Source organism: Xiphias gladius, chromosome 5 (assembly GCF_016859285.1).
Source record: "Xiphias gladius isolate SHS-SW01 ecotype Sanya breed wild chromosome 5, ASM1685928v1, whole genome shotgun sequence".
In the NCBI taxonomy this organism is placed as follows: domain Eukaryota; kingdom Metazoa; phylum Chordata; class Actinopteri; order Istiophoriformes; family Xiphiidae; genus Xiphias; species Xiphias gladius.
In genome coordinates this window covers 7,163,891-7,185,057 of record NC_053404.1, presented here as the reverse complement: position 1 = coordinate 7,185,057, position 21,167 = coordinate 7,163,891, and the positions used below count along the sequence as shown (strand labels likewise).

Sequence of the window (21,167 nt, the reverse complement as noted above, 5' to 3'; positions counted from 1 at the left end):
CATGTGAGGAAAAGTTGTTGTAGTTTTCTGTTGCATAAGAAAGGCATCCAGTGTAAGGCTGAGAAGTGAATTGCAGATTATGCATTTACACATAAGAAATGTTCTCGTCTATGAGCCATGGCAAAACATAATGAAGGACAATAAAGAAAGAAAGAAAGAAAGAAAGAAAGAAAGAAAGAAAGAAAGAGAAAGAAAGAAAGAAAGAAACCAGAATAAATTCTATTCCTTCATTCTTTCTTCAGTCACCCACTTTCTTGGCAATGGCTGAAATTCTGTCTTATCTTTCTGATGAGCAGAGCTTGATCTTCTGCGGCCTGTAACCTTGGCTAGACCCACTTTAGGTTGGAAGACTATGCTCTTGTACCCCTCTGGGTGGTATGAGAGACACTCCTCCCTGTCACTTTCCTTTTTAACATATTGGGCCTCGTCATCATCATCATCCTCACTGTTAGGTATGATGACCAGTTCCGCCTTCATGTCTTCTTCCTTCTCGTCCTCAGCGTTCTCATAGCCCATGAAGATCATGGTGACAGGTTCTGATTCTGGTTGGTCTTGCAGGGTGTTGACAAGGTTCAGAGAAGTGATACTCTCTGCACAGAAGGGTGAGTGGTTGTTAAAATCACCTGAGCTCTCTATCAAGGTATCAGGATCAACTTCAGACCTGTGACTAGCCAGTGGAGGACTTTGGCTATCTACAACCCTATACACTGGTTGTATGGGTGCTGGAATTCCTTCAGACCTGGCTTTAACTGAGACCAGAGATGCTAGTTTTGGGCTGCTCATATCTGTTGTACTATTGGTGAGCCCTTGTGGAGTTCTGGCACCAAAGTCAGGCTGTGGAATCATATCCTTGTCAGTCTTTGATTGTCCTGGAATGTGGAAATAGGGCAGCTTCATTTCTTCTCCAGATTTTTGGACTCTTGATATGGAGTGGCTATGGCTAGGTGTTTTGCTCTTAGTTTTCAATTCCTCCAAGTCTCGTCTTTGCTGGTTTTCCTCTCTGAGGATTTGAGCTGTATTTCTGGATGAGATTGCACTTCCGAAGGGGCTAGGGCTGGCTGTTGGGGTTTGCCTCTGTGTTTTATTTGGTGTCCTGGGTGTTGAAGGCCTGCTGCTCCCTGTATAGGGTACAGAGTAGACAGGCTGATGGTATTGCACTTCGGTGGGCACGTTCTTATCTGTGGCCTGAAGTAGAAGCTCTTCTACCTCTGTGGGTGTCATCTCTCCTGCTTTATAGTGCATTTTGCCTCTGTCTGGATGCAGTGCATATACAGACTTGTGCCCATCATCGTACACTTTTAACCCCCTCCCTTGGATTGTTTCTGGGGTGATGTATGCTGTAGAGACCACCTGACTTTTGCCTGTTCTCTTATCATGCTCTACACTGATCTCCATTGCAAATGTAGCTGGAATGGAGAAAAGACTCAGATGAAGGTCTTTGGACAAAAATTAGAAAATAAATATGGTTCTATAACATTTTTTGTCTCTGAACATTTCTCGATGTTAGATTATCAGTTAAAAAAGGTAAAATACAATGTATGCATGGAAAACTGGCATAATACTGTCTTACTTAAAATACCTTACTTACACATGGCATTTTAATTGAGATCAATGTAAGGCAATGGCCTGTAACTCACACAGTCATTTATATATTACGTTATAGCCTTCACCAAATCAGAGCTGAAACAGTAATTGATTTATTGATTAGTCAATTGTTTTTTTTTATAATCATTTTTTTAGCAAAAGTGACAAACATCCATTGGTGCCAGCTTCTCTTTTAAGAGTTTCCTTGATTTTCTTTGTCGTATGTGACAGTGACCTGAATATTTTGGGGTATCAGACTGTTTGGTCAAAAAATGCTTTTTGAAGATGTTACCATGGCCTTTAGAAAACTGCGACAGGCATTTGAACTAATTTTAACTTTATAGACAGAAACATTTACGGATTATAACAGACTAATATTTTAACATTACTTTGTCTCCTTCAGAGTCAAAATGGACATACACAGTATAGTAAACCCTAGAACTGGTATACATGAGTGTACATCTGTAGTGGGTTGAACAGAATTTCAGATCTATAGAATAATGGATCCTCTTCAAAGTAGACTTTTACATAGCCACTTTCTGGTGAAAAAGCAGCACACATATGTATATGCTGACATTTCATATGATTTGGTCTATGTGGGACAAACAATAAGATTTGTATATCTAGCTTTATGCTCTTGCATGAAATCATGCAAAAAGCTCTGCAGTTTCACTAAAATTCAGAAAAAGAAAAAGTCTCGCACTTTGATATTGCTGCAGTCAACTCCCGCCCTTGGATTCATTATCAAATAGATTGGAAATCCTATTCAACCCACTCTTTTATGACAAATTAATGAAAAAGAATGCTCTTGTGACAATATTTGAGGTTGTCTATATGTACAGTTAGGTACATAAGTATTTGGACAGTCACACTTTTTTTTGGAATTTTACCTCTGTACACCACCATAATGGATTTGAAACAAATCCATCAAGATTTAATTTAAGTGTAGACTTTGAGGTTTAAGTTAAGGGTTTTAACTGTTTAGGAATTACAGCCATTTGTATACATAGTCCCTCATTTTCGTGGGTCTTTCTGCCCTCAGTTTTGTCTTCAGTAAATGCAAGGCAGGCTCAATGTGGTTGAGGTCAGGTGAGTTACTTGGCCATTGAAGAATAGTCCATTTGTTTGCCTGGAGAAGCTTTTGGGTTGTGTAGTTTATTAGATGGTGTTGATGATGTGAAGAGGATGAAGGAGACTCCGCTGATACCGTCTTGATTGCCTTATAAAGGTTTATTACAAAGAAGTACAGCGTCAAGTCAAGCATCTGCAGATCTGCTTGTGGGAGGGTGTGAAGCCAATGAACCACTCTAAAAACCAGTCTTGACCAAGAAGTCTTAAATAAGGCAATTGTTTTCCTAAAAACTGTCACTAACATATGGTTTCAGTCACAAAGCATTAACTTCCTTTTCCAAACTGTGAGACACCGTCTGAGGACCTTTGACCTAGGGCCTCTATGTAAACACAGCTCTACATATGTAAACATACACCTCAGTTGCTTTTGCCGTTTGTTTTGGGTCATTATCCATCTGTACTGTGAAGCACCGTCCTGTCAGTTTTGCAGCATTTGGCTGAATCTAAGCAGATAGTATAGTGCTATACACTTCAGACAGTGTCACCATCAATAAACACCAGTAACCCAGTTCCACTGGCAGCCATACATGCCCATGCCGTGACACTGCCTCCACCATGTTTGACAGATGATGTGGTATGGTTTGGATCATGAGCCGTTCCTTTCCTTTTCCATACCTTTCTTTTTCCATCATTCTAGTACAAGTTAATCTTAGTTTCATCTGTCCAAAGAATCTTGATCCAGAACTGGGCAGGCGTTTTTGGATGTTTTCTGGCAAAGGCTAATCTCGCCTTTTTCTTCTTGAGTGTTACCAGTGGTTTGCACCTTGTGGTAAACCCTCTGTATTTATATTAATGAAGGGTTCTTTTGAGTGTAGAGAGAGTTTAGACTTGACATTGATACACCTACCTCCAAGTGTTCTTGATGGGGCTACATGTTGTGAAGGGGTTTTTATTCACTAAGAAAATAATTCTGTGCTCATCCACCTTAGTCTTCGAGGTCCTTTGATGTGGCTGAGCTTGATGGTACATTCCTTCTTTTTAAGAATGTACCAAATTGTTGATTTGGGGACTGCTAAAAGTTTTGCTATCTGACTGATGGGTTTTTTTTGTTTTGTTTTTTCAGCCAAAGGATGGCCTCCTTCATTTTCATCAACACTTCTTTGTACTGCATATTGAGAGTTCCCTACCAAATGCAAATTCACCACTTGGAATCAACTCAAGACCTTTTATCTGCTTAATTTGTCATGAAATAATGAGGGAACAGGCCACACCTGGCCCTGAAACTGATTGTCAGTCCATTGTCCAAATAATTTTGAGCCTCTAAAAATGAGGGACTGTAATTCCTTAACGGTTAATACAATATTTTTGTTAAACCCTTGAAGTAAAGTTGAAGATCTACACTTCAGTCTCATCTTGATGACTTTGTTTCAAATCTACTGTGGTGGTGCACAGAGGCAAAATTAAGAAAAATTTTGTCACTGTCCAAATACTTAATTGCCTAACTCTATATCTGCCTCATGTCTTTGTCCAATTTGACTCTCATGAAAACACAGTTGTGTCAAAACGTGAGTCTGTTTTCACTATTGAAAGCTCCAAATAAAAGTCAGTGGGCTCTTATCTTTTTTTCCCTCTGATGAAAACACTGCTTTCTCTAATGTATGACTTCAGCAAAGTTCCAAAATGGTAGACACGGAAATGTTCTGTTCTCCTCACAGTGAAATCTAATTGCTTCATAATTTGTATCCTGGTGAAATGTAAAATTACATCTTTTAAAATAGCATATTGGAACCAGGAGGCATTTTCAGTCAGAACAGCCAATCTTAAGCAGACAACTATGACTCAAGAGCGCAAAATGGATGTCTGCATAACCAAGCTGAGAGACTAAGCTGTGACATTGCTGGCGACCATAAAAAATCTGTCCACAGCTTGTATTATATTTTGTTTCTATCTCATTGTGTACCACTTGTCTCATAATATTTTCAACACATTATCCTGACGATTGTATGATTAGTCCGGGAAAGCAGAAGCTGTTTTTCAACCTATTCAGTAGCTATATGAGGTCTGTACCTTTCTTTGGTTCTTCACTACCAGGCTTACATATAGGAGGTGTTTTTGCTGGTGTTAGTGGGATGAATGATGGCATATCTGGATGTGGAGTGGGGACATGATGTGTCACATCTGAGGAGAAAAATATTACCAGTGAAATACAAGAAAAAACTATAAAAGCTAAGAATTTTAAAAGATCACCATTTAAGGATCTTGTTATGCCAAGGTGTCAAACCATTAATATGGTACCATTCATGACCCAGTTATGTATTCATCACAAGATAAGAAATTATTATATTTTTTAAGCCCATTATCCCAAGAAAATATTTTAAAGGCACAATTCAAGATTTTTGAGAAATATGCGTGTTCACTTTCTTACAGAGAGAAGGTGTTCAGATGGATATCAGTCTCATGTCTGTGTTATTGGTACAGAACCGGATTCATGGTTAGCCTATCTTAGCATAAAGACTGCAAACAGGGGAAACAGCCAGTATGTTTCTATCCAAAGTTCAAAGTTAGACCTACCAACATCTTTTAAACTCACCAGTGTTACACATTGTATCTTGTTGTAAATGTAAAAATGACAATTTGTGCTGGTCGGATGGGAGAACTGTTGTCTGTCCAGAAATACAGTAGTTCCAACATGTAACTCCCCCTAAAACTGCAAACTGATGTATTTACATTTTGGTTTGTATATAAATTAAAGAGGCAATCTCAAAGATTTATTCAAATAAACCCTGTTGAATCGCTATCTATCTCCAAATGACACACATGGGGACTGAGCCTATGGCTAACTGATGAAAGTATTGCAATTATATATATATTTGGGAGTCTGTGGTGACATTCCCAGAAAAAATATTGTATTATGTCACTGTTAATGCTAACAAAACATTTTCTACTGCTGCATCTTCACATTAAAAGCATTTAACTGGAGAAACACGAGTTGACTTTAATTATGACGTAGTCACAGGAAATGCAATGTATCAGTGAGCTTAGCACCAAACCACTGTCGTTAATCAAAAATGCATCTACAAAACAAGACAACGTTCATTTTCAGCATTTTTGGACAATGGATCAGCTTAAAATATTGCAGGGAGTAATGGAACAAGAAGGAACACCACATTGAGATGTGAGATAAAAAGTTGCAGGTGACAGGCTGCACACCTCCAACTTCTCAACAAGGTAACCAAATACTTTCACTGTGCCCTGCTGTTCGCAGACTAATGCCGTGTGCAACATAAAATCAAATCACTGTAGCTCACAGGATGATTGAAAAATGGCAATAGATTATATGGCTGCCCCCAGAATTCTGTGACCTGTAGTATTAAACCGCATTTGCTGTTACCAGCAATAACTACAATTTTTGCCAAATCAAACATGACTAATATCTTCAAGACTGCCACTTTAATCAAACAGGATACAGTATGTTAAATAGTGAGCTTTGGAGGTGTTGGTAGGTATATTTTTTAACTCTGGACAGAGCCTAGCTAGCTGTTTCCTCCTGCTTCCAGTCTTTATGCTAAGCTAGGCTAATCACATCGTGAGTCCAGCTGCTTATCACAGAGATTTGAGATTGATATCGATCTGAACATCTCATTCTGAAAAAAATCAAACTGATGTTCTCTTCCAGAATCTTGAACATTTCCTTTACAACTTAGTAGAGATATGATACATAGTTTTGTGGTCATCAGAACTTGTTAATTTATCGCTGAATGTGTTTTTTACGGTCTGTCCAAGTAAGTTTGTCTCAGTCTTTAGAGAAATACTATTCAGAAGAGACAAGTGTAAAAATGACAGGGTATATACTGTATGCTTTAGGCCTATACATTCCCATTATAACACAATTAAGCTCTAATCAAAGAGTTATTTCAAGATGATTAAACATTTAAATCATTATCTTCAAATAACAACTTGAAAGAAAAACAAACGACTTGAAATACCAGAAAATCATAATTTGTTATTTCAAGAAAATAAAATCCTGGATTTCAGTGATGATGATGGCTGGCATAAAATATGCTTTTAACATGCATTAAATCATGATCTTTAAATAATGGTCCTTAAAAATGAGTAACCAGCCATTGCTGTCTAAGATAAACAATAAATGTTAAAGGTTAAAAGAGGTTAGTATATCAAGATGGAATATTATGACCATTTAGATCACTAACATTTATGATTTGTTAATATATGTCAAATAATGTCAGATCTGACACCCTCAAGGATAAGCAAGTATAGATATTAGATGAATGGATAATGTTATTAATGTTAATACAGCATATTTTATTAGTCTTTCAGAAAAAAATTACTGTCACAGAAAAGTGTATAGGAATTTTAAGCAAGAAATTTACCAATCACAGCACACCAAAATGCTCCAGAATTGTTTACCTGCCTGGAACTCTGCATTTAGCTCCTACATGTGAAGGAAGAATCGTTGAGGGTCAAAGTGGCGAGAGGCAGCAGGAAGTCAACATTACATCACTAAAGATTAATGGTGTTCATCAGCAGTCCGTGACTATGTCAAGTTAAAATCACAGTTATTCCACTGTGTCTTTAATACTAAATACAGGCAGCAACCGGTAAGAAAATTATTCACAGTAGTCCTTGTACACTGCACGCCCACCATGTGAGCAATCCATTTACCTGTCACTCTATTCACTCAAAGCAGCCTCTTGTGAACCAAAGCACACCCACACAGTCCTCAGTGATTTCTTCTTGTTAGAAATAAGCAGAGATTGGAGGAAGAGTAGAAGTAGGGTACAAAACATTGAGATTTGGATTTAATGTGCAGTGAGCTGAGTTCAGGCTATATAGTAGTTTGTTTATGGCTTTAGTTTATCCACTTGTTGCTGAAGTGATATTATACTCTCAATGGCCCACTGGTGACTGCTGCGAGGTTATTAATAACATTAGTTGTAGCAAACTATTAGTGTCTACAGTGGTGTCTGAAAGTCTTTTGGACTCCACTGTATAATTTCCAGAGTTCTTCAGAGGAATTTATTCTTCCCTAATCTTAAACTTGGGTGTGCTAGATGCAGCATCATCCAGCAACAAAATGTGGTGGCCAAACAGATATGCGCAAGCAAACATTCCAAAATACTTTGGAATGTAAACACTATTTATATGAATTTTTTTATAGTACTGTGCAGCAAAACGTGTGTGTTAAACCGCGAAACTCATGGATCTGTTACTAGTACTGACCAAACTGGATTATATTTCATGGTCTCGTTACCTGAAGCAACACGTACACACCAACATATCCCTTTTAGATGAGGTGGGCCATCAGCTGGCAAGCTATTTTTGCCCTGCATGTTGTCTCTCCAGCTATATACAGGCTGCCCTACCTTATTGTTGGAGGTTGTTGGGGAAATATGCAGACTGAAACGAGTACCTGCAGAAAAAACTTAGGCCTGGAGAAGGTACACCAAATCTTTCTTTTTAGGTTAAAAAAATAATATTATTAATATTATAAATAATAATAGTTTTATTTACAGTTATTGTTCTAGTATAATGTTAGAATTGAACACTGGTCGAAAATAGGACAGTAAAGCACAAGACTCTAAATACAACTTTATCTGTCAGAAAGTATCAAGTATCTATAAAGGAAACCATTAAAGTGCCGTTGTCACTTCATTGTTCAGAGCTGAGAGCAGTGATTTGACTTTTTTTCTGCATATGAAATGCACAGTGTTTTCTGCCTCAGTGTCTGTATAGGGCAACTAAAATGCTGGGTTAACTTCTCAAGAGATGTAGAAATATTTCAAAAATACACACCCATGTCTTGACTTCATTCTAACAACAGGAATCAGCAAATGGCAGTTTGTTATAAGATAAAGGATTATTAGAGCATCATGCTACATGGCCTTGAGTTGAAAGGTTGCATATTGTAGTATTATTACAACCCAGAATCAGCAAGGAACACACAGCAAGCAGAGTATTAAAAGGCAGCCAGTTGATTTGAGCCTACCTTGATAATGTCTTCAGCGGTCCTCTCCACCTCTTTTAACCGCTTCAGAACAACTTCTTCATTGGCAGAGATACTGAGCTCCTGTGCTTCCAAGGTCTTAATCTCCTTCTGTATTCTGTAGAAGAGGAAAATAAACTGTGTTCATTAATGGAACAAGCACTTAGCTGAACAACATTTTCAGCAGCTCCTAACAGCAGCAAGGAAGTATTTGAATGGCTTTTGATAAGCCAGCAAACCATACTTGCCTCAGTGCTTTTTTTCTCCAGACATGGCATTCTGGGTAGTGTTGATGTGTTTACTTATTATGTATTTCCAACACATAGTAACCTAAAACATAAGTTTGTACTTATGTAAAATTTTCTGCTTTGAGGTTAAGAGCTGAATATCAGGTTAAAGGTATAGTGAGCAATTCTAATCAATACACTTTGTCAAAATCAGCAAATATCCTCTCACGGTCCACTAGCTGTCCATTCTGTGTGCGCACTGAAACGAAATCCAGTGTTCCTACACACCCCTGGCTCTGTAAATGGGAAATAAACAAAGTACCTCGGACCAAGCCACATCACACTATTCCTGCCAATTAAAAACAGTTTGTGCTCATGCACAGGAAAGGGAAAAGAAGATGAATAGAGGGTAGATGGGGCATGGGGGGGGGGGCAAGGGTTGGTAAATCTGGCACATACTAACTATTGAAGGTGGAATGTGCCAATTTAAGGAATTAAGGACAGGGAGAAGGAGCAGTTGATGATGATGATGATGTGTTCTGTGTCCCAGTAACACCATAGGTGGTCATATATGGCTTATATATCAGTCATTATTGACTGACGTTTCATACTTAAATCATGTGATGAGAATTTAGGGATTAACCATCCACTCAAGATGTGATTGAAAGATTCAAACAAAGCTAACAGGACCTTAAGTTTTATTTGTTTTCATTTTCTTGTTTTCTTTTGGCTTTTTTTTACTATTTCCTTTCCCTTTGGGTAAGTGGTCTCAGACTTTATTATTATTACCCTGTATTATATAGTGTATAATGTATATATACTGTATACACCATTCAGCCACAACATTAAACCCAGTTGTTGCGGCTGAATGGTGTATACAGCATATATATTACAGGAACAAATAAATTACAGGACCAATAAATTTGAAAGACTGAGAGAGAAAGCGTATGGCTAGAAAGAGAGACAAAAAGACTTTAATGAAACTAAACGTGAACACTAGACACCATCTTGCAATGGGATCACTCAAGCTGAGTTGCCCATTAACATGTTGACGTTCCGACTCATGAGTACTCAGTAGTTATTGCTCCATTATTACATTAGTACTCAGTATTCATGGGTCAGGCCACGGCCATCTTCGACCTTGGCCTTAATTTTGAACTCAACTACCCGCCTGTAACGTTTTGTGACTGTGGTTACAAAATCTTTCCACAGACAGACAGACATATAAAGACCTGCCAAAGTACTCAAAAGTGCCTCCTGCTACCTTAGGTGTCTCCAGGACCACATTTTGGCCATGATGACAAACACACACACACACACACACACACACACACACACACACACACACACACACACACACACACACACACACACACACACACACACACACACACACAGACTCACAACGTGAAAACAATACCAATCATGCCGTCGCAGCTGGTAATCATTTATTGACATGTTGGGTTAGGCACAATAATACCAGCCTCTCCTATTCATAACAATTATCTCACAATGATGGAACATTTGAGTTAAGATATACTGCCCCCACACTATGTGTGTTAGGTCTAGCTGTTGCAGCTCTCTGCTTTACCAAGCACCCGAAATTTACTGATTAAAGATTAGAGCCCTGGTTCTACTGCAGATATAACTCTTTGTACCTGTATCTAACACATGCAGTTTTGGTTTGTGAAAATGTTTAAACAGACTTCGCAGCAGAATCAAATGGAAACTGGAAACTGATGTCACTGATGTATTGATGCTTTTCTTTTTCATCATCATGTAATATTTAGTGTTCGAATATAACTAAGTACATTTACTCAAGTACTGCATTTTCGTAAAATTTCGAGGTTTTTGTACTTTACTCAATTATTTCCATTTCATGGTAATTCCTACTTTAACTCCACTACATTTCAGAGGGAAGTATTATACTTGTAATTTCACTACATTTATCTGACAGCTGCAGTCACTAGTTACTTTACAAATTAATGTGCACATACAACTGAATTATCAGCTTTTAAAATTCTATACATTCTTTAGAATAAATTACCCAAAAGTATGTAAAATAGTTAAATTAGGTCTGCCTCAATGAGACAAATTTAGCTTACACATAAATGCAATGGGAAAAATAATTCAAAATCCATCTGTTATGATATATAATAGCATGCATGGAACATTGACAGGTGCCATTCTGCATAATAAGTACTTTTATTTAAGTTACTTTAAGTAGGCTACATTTTGCTGATAACTAACTTTTTGAATGCAGGACTAGTTACTAGCAACAAAGTAGTTTAAAATTGTGGCATTCCTACTTTTACTTACAGTAAGTAGAGGATATGAATACTTCTTCCACCACTGACAATATTAATTCAAAATAATCAATACTGTTCAAAACATTTTTGTAATCATGATAAAAGAAAGCTTGATATGCTGTGATCACAAAATCATAATTCAAGAATGATTACACTCATAACCTCTCCAGCCTCTCATAGAAAGACATATATGACTAAACCATGTAGTTATAGGTTGAACAAGTTGTGTGTTGTTGTTGAGAAGGTTAACTGTCTTTGCTTTGACTGACACATATGCTGCTGACGGGGAGTTCAGGTGAAACAATCTCATCCTAATCCCTCACTGTTTCCCACTATGGACCACATACACATAAATGCGTGCACAGTGCCAGCCTTAGGAAACAAGCCTATCAGTGAGTTGGTGATGGTTCCGAGCACTTAATGTCCTGTGCTCCCAAACACTCCTAAAATCTCCTCCCCAAAAGCATCCAAAGGCTAAGATGATGATTAAACTGATGTCAACAGCGTCTTACCTAAGTTATTATTTTTCTTTTTCTTTTTTTAAAGAATATTTTAACTTAAGATAGTAATTATTGATCATAGGGTCAATAATGGGGTGGTTTCCATAAAAAAGATGGGGTTTTTTTTGTAATTGATTAACAAATCACAGAAGAGTACATGAATTTTACTTTTACTGTGAGGATGTTTCTCGGTTTGTCCAAGCCAGATGACACAGAAGATGTGGTGAAAAGAACACAGATCACTCATGTCACTCATGTTTTCTTTTTCTACCTAATACTTAAAAGATTCTTGCAATTAATTATAGTTTTCTATTATAAAAAATATTTCAAATTAAAAAAGTACTTGAACCAAAATGTATTGTTTTAGGTATAGGTTCATCTGAGCTCACTTTATAAATAGAGATAGACCTTCACAGAATTGTAGCTATGAAACAAATAACAAAAAAGTCAAAAGAAAACGAAATTTTAGAAATGGGAAGAATAACCTGTAGAACTAGAAATCGAGAGCTAGAATAATGCAAGGCAGTGGAGTAAATGGATTTAATATGAGGCCAACAACTAAATAACTCAATAATATGGAGGACTTAACCACCAGAGGAGGCAGAAATGGCGAGGGAAAATAATAATTCAGCATTGGGAAGAAAGTGTTGTGCAATGTTAAATTGACAGTCAAAATTATCATTTAATATTGATGGTAGTTCAATGTGATTGGTTGAGGTTTTTTTCCCTGTCTTTTTTCCTTCTGTGTGTGAAGATTCTTGTGCTTAATATTATTAATGTATTTCTTTTAATTTGTGTATGTTTACATGTACGTATGTCTCCATGTACTGTATGTACAGTATGTGTGTGTGTGTGTGTATATGTGTGTGTGTCTGCTTCAGAAAGTATTCAAACCCTTTCGCTTATTGCACACAATATTCTTTAGTGAACTCAATTGTAAAAGCTTAAAAAATGCAATTTTTGCCCATCGATCTATACTCAATAAACCATAATGACAAAATGAAAATATGTTTTAGGAAAATTTTGCAATCAAAAACTGAAATTTCTTATTTACAGAATTATTCTCTGGCCTGATTCATCCTTCTCTTAATTTTGACCAGTCTCCGTGTCCCTGCCACTGAGAAGCATACCCATAGCATGATGCTGCCACCACAATGTTTCACTGTAGATATTACAGTAAGCCAGTATTAGCTAGATGATGAGGAGTGCCTGTTGTTTGCCAGACATAGAGTTCTACCCAAAGGGTTAAATTTTTGTCTCATCAGACCAGAGAATCTTTTTCCCCATGCTCTCAGAGTCCTTCAAATGCCATTTGGCAAACTCCAAGCGGGCTGTCATATGCACAATTTCCCACAGGTGCACTCCAATCAAGTTCTAGCCACATCTCAAGGATAATTAAGGCAAACAGAATGGACCCTACCACAATTTGGGGTGCCACAGCAAAGGGTCGGAATACTTTTGTAAATAAGAATTTCTAAAAACATGTTGTCACTCTGTCATAATGGATTACTCAAATGGGCAAAAATGGCAATTGTGTGTGTGTATATGTATTTTAATTAACTAATTATTTTTCAATTATTCAGTTAGTTACTCTGCTCATTTTCTTTTCTTTCACAGTAAAAAACAAAAACAAAAAACAAATAGTGTAAGAATACAAATGCAAATATCACTAAACTGTACATAAGCAAGTATAATTATTTAAGTTAAAAAAATGTGTCCAGGTCACAGATTGGTGTAATATAGTGGCTTCCAACCTGAGTGTCGGTATCAGTCATCTTAAATCTAAAATCCTTAAAATTAAATAATTCGAAAAGGAAAAATTACTCTTTGTTTAGACCAATTAGTTCTCATGTCCAAGGCTATAACCTGTGATAAGGGGTCTGTTCTATTTTTTCCTTTTTTTTCTTTGCACAAAGTCACATTAATTCTTGTTGGCATATAATGTGAATACAGGCGATTTTTTTTTCAAACAATAAACACATAATGTGTGTATAAAAACTAAATTTTTCTGCTCAAAACTAGCTTGTATGTGTCTGCATGAGTCTGTCACCCTATAAAAAAGGATCCCATAGGTCGTTTGTGCAAGTGTTTTATTACGACCTTTAGTTATGTTCTGTTGTTAAGTGATATCTGGTGGTCATGTTAGACATCTGTCTTTTTAGCTCCAAAATGATGTTTATGTTCAAGTGACAGAGCCCTCTAGTGGCCGTCAGAATCATGGTGGGAACAAAGGAGGAAGTCAGGTGATGTTGTTATAGAGCCACAAAGTCTGCCTAAGGAGGAGGTTGTGGTTAATGAATCAGTCAAAATATAAAAGCTCAGCATCATGGATGTATGATGAAACATGACTCAGTATTTCAACAACCTTTATTTTTTTCACCTGAAATGTATTGAGAAACTGATTTTGGTTGATAAAAGAACCAAAATGGTATTCATTATTTAATTTCTTCTAGCTCAGTTTTAAGAAGGTTCATGATAAAATGGTCAAGCTAAGTATTTCATAGCTATGTCAGACCACAGTATGGTGTGTTTCTTGGTCACATTTAGAGATCAGTAAAATTATTTTCTCCATTTCTTTTCATCCACAGCTAGCCACTAGCACTCCCTTGTTTGCCAGTGGAAGTTTTTAATAACACACACACACACAATCACACACCTAAAGTCACGTGACATTTTAGAGCGACAAAGTCATGCTGGATGTTGACACAGGAGACTGGTTTTTGTTTCCCATTTCAAACTGACAGTAAATATATTTCTGCTGTTTTGACTGTCAAAGCTCCATTGAGCTCCCTGTCTTGCCAGCAGAGACACGAAGAGCCTGACAGTAGCTTTACATCACCATTCATGCTACACTGTGGTCAGTCAGTGTCCCCACCACTAGAACCATCACAACGATAGTTGAAGGTGAAAGCAGCACCATGTCAGAAATAAAGGTTAGGTTAAAAATGAAGATTAGTTGGTGGTATGCTTCTGTTATACTGGATATCAACCACTTAATTAGAGGAAGAGAAAGAAATCAGATGAAAGTGGAATTCCCCAATTCCCCTATTTAAACTCCCCTCACTCTTTATGTCAGCTGGTCTATCAGGGCATATGCAAATACAATGGAAAGCACCATTACAAATTTAATGGTGATTTCTTATATGACAAAGTGATTAAAGTGAATAGAAATGCAGGAAACAGAATTCAGTTTTTTCTTATTTCTCCTCACTCCAAACCTATGCCTTTATGATAGAGGAAAACATACAGCTTAAATAAAGTGTTTTATTTTGAATTACTTGAAATTATTTGAATTACTGTATTTGTTTGCTTATCTATTTATTTTTATTTTTGTCTATTTCAGTGGTCAGATTTCAGGTACCTCATATAGTATAGAAAAGTTCAATAGGCCAAAACAACTCCTGGAAAAAAGGCAAGAAACTAACTCAAATGTGAGATCTTGTCACTATCACTGTGCTCCCTAACCTAGTTTGTGTGAACATCTTGTTTGTATAGTTCATATAGCATTTCAGAGTTTGACCAGAGTGACTCTAAAGTCTGTTACTATTGGTTTCTGAAGCAACCAGTTTTCCCCACTGATGATCACTGAAGTTTCACTTTACAGGCGTCAGTGCACCTGATCCAATGCCTTCACCCACATTAATTTCTTCATCAAGTTTATCTGCCGGTTGTGTCCACTGTGGGAGGTACTATGGGATTTACTATAGTTTCCAGGTGCATTCAGGCCCGGGTTACCTGAGGATGTTGCTCTGCAGCTGATCACTCTGCTGCTGTTCATTCTGAGCCTGAAGCCTCATGACCTCCTGTTCTTGCTCTGACTGCTGACTCAGGCCATCCATCAGCCACTGCTCCCTCAGGGCTTTCTTCTGTCAGTGAAACAAACCAACAGACAGGAAGCTCAGTTTTAAATTCCAACTGTATTTAGTATTTTATTCATATAATAAAAGTTGTTTGTTTCATGATGACACCTGCCTTGTCTCTTGATCCCCCCTAAGCTTCACAACCTCTCTGTTCCCTTAAGCCCTGGATCTTTCAAGACCTTGCCAATCGCATGCTCTCCATTACATGCCCTCAGAGTTTCCCATTCTTCGGTGAGTACAGTGTAAGTATATGTACAAATTGTACGAGAGTTCAGTATAGAGTAAGGGCACAGTTCTATAGATTGGATCATGCTGGTGACACAAGTCTTGTTACTGTCTACTATCTGATGAAAATGTTGCTATGCTCATCTTTGTGGCTTTTACTGTGCTCACAGCAATTATTATTTTCAAGCAGTGGCTAGTGCTTCACAGACATCTTTGCATCTTTGCCCTGGTGTTTTGCCCTACAATCTTTATACAGGTTACTGTCCTACCTCCTCACTGGTTGCAGTTGTAGCTTAAGGGGAAAACTCGGAACACAGCTCAAGGCTGGAAAGAGTACTAAAAATGTTTTTCAGGTAAAAAAAAAAAAAAAAAAAAAAATTATATATATATATATATATATATATATATTTACTGTTGAATATCTATATTTACCGTTCCTAAAGAGATGCTAGAATTGAAAATCAATCTAACATAAGGGAGTAAGGAACGGAACAACTGGCTGTTAAGTGTGCATAGTATGTCAAAAATTTCACTACCATTTATTTTTAAAGCCTGATAACTTATTTAAACTGATATTATAAATAAATGCAAGAAAAAAGATTCACATCATTTACAGGTTTTCAGTTTATTATTATTATTAATAATAATAATAATAATCTGTCTATGCCCTTCCTTTCTCAACAGATACTGATAAAATCAACTGAACTAAAACATCAGACAGCCTTAACCATTGTCTGATTTGAGCAAGCTTACATCATATCCTGTGTTCCTCTGAATCACCTTTGGTGGATATAAAGTAACTTCGTCACACATCCAATTAAGCTGAAATTTAGATTTTCTGCAAATTTTAACAGAGGAATCAGGTCTCTGCATTTTTAAATCCCTGCAAGTTCCAGTTTAGCTGACCCCTTTCTAAACCGCAGCTTAGCTGGTCAGATGTGACTTAGTGACATTGTCTTTCATTTCATACAGGCTACTCAGACACTACCTTCCAAATGCCAAACCCACAGTAATGGGAATCACAACAAAATCTTAGAAACCCCTCTCAGTCTAATGAACTCCAATACAACACCACCAGTAACTACAGCGTCGGAAATGACCAGAGAATTGATTCAAAACTCGACGGCTGTGAGTCTGTTTCCGACTCTTATGGCCCTGTGGTGGTCATACAATTACTTAATGCAGCTTTAAACAAAAGACTTAGTTTGAAACCTTTCACTTCTATATGATAAATTTGAAGCACCCTAATATCTCCCTTACTCTTACAAATCTAATAATTTACATGAAAATATTGGATTTCATATGGCTTATAATTTTAGAATTTATAAACAGGGATTGTGGGCCAGAACAGGTTGACTCTGACAGTAATGTAGGTTAAAATGCTAGCACTTTCACCTGGGCTGAAGTGGAATAGGTGTAGGTAGAATAAGAACAATATTACAAAGTTATATAATGCTACTGCAGAGGGACTCAAGGTAATATTTGTGAAATTAAGGTCTGGTCTTTTGTGTCTATGTCTGAGATTGTACAGAAATGAAACGGCGATTGTTGAGCTGTTATTTGCTTCGAGAAAGTAAATTAAATCACAAAACCTTCATCCCAGTGTTCGTCCTGCGGGTCTTTACAGTCTCTGTTCAGTGTCGGCTAGGGATACCTTTCTATGCTGTAGTGTTCTTTATTAGATGGAATAATATGCTAGAAACACATTTTGACACATCTGGTACATTACATTTTCTCCTGGATTTTAGTTTTCTTGTTATTACGGTAAAAATACCTTTATGTACTGGAATTTCAATTTCTCCTCTTCGATCTTTCTCCTTTTCTTGGCAATGTCCTCTTGGATTCTTCTTTTGTCCTGTGGGGGTAAGTCAAACACATGTTTGCATCAAGTGTACATTTTACAGCATGGAAACTATTCCACCTGTTGTCTTCTTGTGCTGACACTCCAACCTTAGCTGACAGCTGGACACCACCAGCCATAAATAGCTAAAAAGCAAGACAACCTTCATGGTCTGACCCAATGTATCTGTTGTGTGTGTGTGTGTGTGTGTGTGTGTGTGTGTGTGTGTGTGTGTGTGTGTGTGTGTGTGTGTGTGTGTGTGTGTGTGTCCGAGTGTGTGTGTGTGTGTGTGTGTGTGTTTGAGTGTTTGTATGTGTGTGTGTGTGTGTCCAATTGCAACCACTAAAACTTTCTTTGTTAATAAGCACCTCTTGTAGAAAAGTTAATTAATTTAAAATGAAGATAAAGTGTACATTTAAAGTCATTTTTAAAAATGGACACGTTTGTCCTGCCTGCATAATCACAGACAAACACACTACTTAATGGCTTTAATCTTTCAATCAGCTTCAAAACACAAGCCCTGTGTTCCTGGATGTCACACTGAGGGGGTTCACTGTGGGCTAAAATCAGCTCCTGGATCCTGGATCAGTGTGGCACTAAGCCCCAGTGAAAGGGATCTCCTTGATGATGTCTGCTGGTATTTATAGCCCAGTCTCTGTCTGCGCTTGACTTTGTCAAACTCAGTGATGTCAGTTTGTTGAAATGTCTGGACCATGAAAACCATTTTACAGAGACAACTGGCACTATGATAATTAACTGGGTTTACTGATCAAATGACCCACCTTACTCATCAAGTTTGTATTCCACTTTCAGATATCAGATGGGTGGGGTTTTCAGATGAGTTCAATTTGTCTACAAATCACATTCACTCACTTGTAATAAACATACTTTGCAGTACTCAGTTTTGGCAATCCTCTCCAAAAGTATATAAACAAGTTTTCTCTTAAAAACTAAAATGTCCCCTGTATTTTTCAGCTCAACTGAAACCCCCAAACTCATTGCTTTTTGCAAACAAGAAGAAGTCAATGTGATTTTGGTGAGTGAAAGGAATAAAAAAAGGAATAAAAAAAACCCTTTCATTAAACATCACAAATACTCCTTTCGCAGTGTGGCTGTCAGTCAATAATAGTACACTGACTCTTAAACAATTTTAAAACAATTGGCTGTGTGAAAATAAAATTTGTTTAAGCAGACAGAAAAACAATGGCATTTTTAGTGGTGTATGCAAAGAAAAGAAAAGAAAACACTGTATCAGCCCTGATTTTAAGTCCAACACCTATTTTAAGACTTTATTAAGCCACTGTGTGAATATTTTACATATTATATATCTATTAGTTCCAACGATTTAAGCAACAAAGATGTTTAAACTCAGTGAAGTATTGAATTCCTACACTCTATAATTTTTGGCTGCACCATTTCACCAAATAAAAATATTCTAGATGTTTTGTGGATCATTTGATACACATTTATCTAAATTCAGTAAGAAATATTTGGTATCATATAATATACATCAGATGGAAACTTTTGGATCTCCTCAAAAATTTTAATTTATAGTGGTAGGTTTAATCAAAAGTTGGCTATAGAACAGTAGAACTTTAGAAGAGTTTGTAAAGATGGAGCAATTGCTGTGTCCACTAGAGATTAAAGGTGACTAAGGTTTGGTTTATCCTAAAACTAATTAGCTTTTGTCTCTATTATAATTAACAATAGTAATTGTTAAGGCAGTAAACATGTCTTTTCTCATGATTACATGTCAAATATCATCAAAATCCCAATAGTGCTTTCTAAAATACTGGCTGTGATGGACAAACTAAGTAAATTTTAAAAAATAGAGAACAGAGTGAATCACACTGATCCCCATCCCGACCCCACAGCAGGGAGAGAAAGATACATGTCTCTGGTTTTCTCTCAGGTCAATGATAATTACATAGCTCTAGAACCACGTCAGTTTATCTTCATGATTCTTGCATCTTTCAACCACAGATAAAGGTTATGCTGCCTCACTGCACTCTGCCAGGGGAACTGACCTGCACAGCCAGAATTCTGAAGGTTTTCCTCTACAGCTCTATCATCCTGCAACAACGCACCCACACTTTTTATTTCCGACTCTGCTTTGTAACGACTCCTGTTTCAGTGCTGCTTCTTGGCTCTCTCTTCAGCCTAAACAATCACTGGGATGCAGTTACTTATATTGCTAGAAACTTCTACAAATAAGACATTATCTGCAGAGATTTCAAGGATGGTAATACATAGGAACATGATTTGCTTGAGAAAGACATTATCTGTTGAACCATTGCATGTTGCTCTGAGTTATGACTTAATTCTGCATATGAGCCACATTTGAGTTGGTTGTGCACACTGCTGTTTAAAGGGTTTCATAATGGCTCATCCTTAATATAACCACAATTAATTTCTCTGAAACTGTAAATTGACAGGTGAAAATATATGGACATCTTTCATCAGTTACATGAAGAAGACTAATAATTCTGCTGGAGGAGAGGAACCAGCAATAAGAGATCACCACTACAAAGATTATTTGTATCCTAGTTTTTTCCTATTACTAACAGAGGCACGGGACAGGTCCTTACTGTGATCGCCTGGAGCCTCTCCTTCAGCAGGTCAGCCTCCTCCATGTCGGCCTACAGGACAGAGAGAGTACATGACAGTGAATTAATTGTAGCAGGAAGTGATAGGCCAACTTTCAAAACTCTAAACTCAGTAGCAAAACTCTATATTTTTCAAGACCTTTCATGGATAGCTGTGTAAATACAAAGACAAGTGAAAAAAATAATGTATATGAGGTAGAGCTCAGGTAGAGGTGGAGCCTAAAGAGATCTTTTTAATTCTACATCTTTTCTTGTCACCACAAAATACTGCCATGACAACAGGTTAGCAAATACCTCCAAAATTTTACTTTTCTTTATTGTTACTGAAAAAGACACAAATAGTGTAGTAAAATGTTCATTTTATTTATTTAAGGATTATTATGTTAATAACTGTTAATTAATTTTAATTGGAGGCATTGTTCACATAACCCAGGGTCACTTTAAGTAAATCTCTAGTCTAGAAAAACCCATTATATTGTAGTACAGTATGTTAGTGAGGAAATATGTATTGTATTTTGGTTTATTCCATTGTGTGTGTACTATGAGTGTGCATGCACATGTGCATGGTGGGGATGAGGGGTCAATCATTACTCTATTATTAATTACACTATGTGAATTGGAAATAACACTACAGAAACCTCAGCTTATGTTTGATCCTAACTATGTGGATAAACATATCAGAAATCTAATTATAATGCAATTAAGGCATTATTTTGAGCAATGTGAAGCCTGTGCAACCACCACAGTCTGATTATATTATTGCAATACACATAGTCCAATGTGGAGTCTTTTAGTTTTTAAAATATGTTAAATAGGAGGAAATAGTGCATTTGTATGGGACTATTTTCAGTGGTTGATTAATCCATTGTTGTTTGTTATACTCCATTATTGATGGATTAAGAGAATTATATAATATAGCCAGCATTAAAGTAAATAAAAAT

The 21,167-nt window shown here is 36.9% G+C and overlaps 1 protein-coding gene across 1 annotated transcript; it reads right to left on the bottom strand.

Moving 5' to 3' along the window:
* Positions 1 to 219: 219 nt before the first annotated feature.
* Positions 220 to 20,253, bottom strand: palmdb (palmdelphin b). Its single transcript, XM_040127527.1, has 7 exons — positions 20,209 to 20,253; positions 17,555 to 17,635; positions 15,431 to 15,561; positions 8,663 to 8,777; positions 7,084 to 7,108; positions 4,723 to 4,833; positions 220 to 1,406 (listed from the first exon to the last, which is right to left on the bottom strand). Exons 1-7 carry the CDS (start codon positions 20,251 to 20,253, stop codon positions 220 to 222), a joined length of 1,695 nt encoding a protein of 564 aa, XP_039983461.1.
* Positions 20,254 to 21,167: the final 914 nt, after the last annotated feature.

What these genes read in the sequence shown, in the direction of transcription:
- palmdb (XM_040127527.1), bottom strand. Translation starts at nt 20,253, where the DNA reads ATGGAGGAGGCTGACCTGCTGAAGGAGAGGCTCCAGGCGATCACA. An exon ending in TGAAATTCCAGTACATAAAG is followed by an intron (nt 15,562 to 17,554) that starts GTATTTTTACCG and finishes TTTCACTGACAG; the next exon opens with AAGAAAGCCCTGAGGGAGCA. An exon ending in AAATGCAGAGTTCCAGGCAG is followed by an intron (nt 4,834 to 7,083) that starts GTAAACAATTCT and finishes TTTTCTCCTCAG; the next exon opens with ATGTGACACATCATGTCCCC.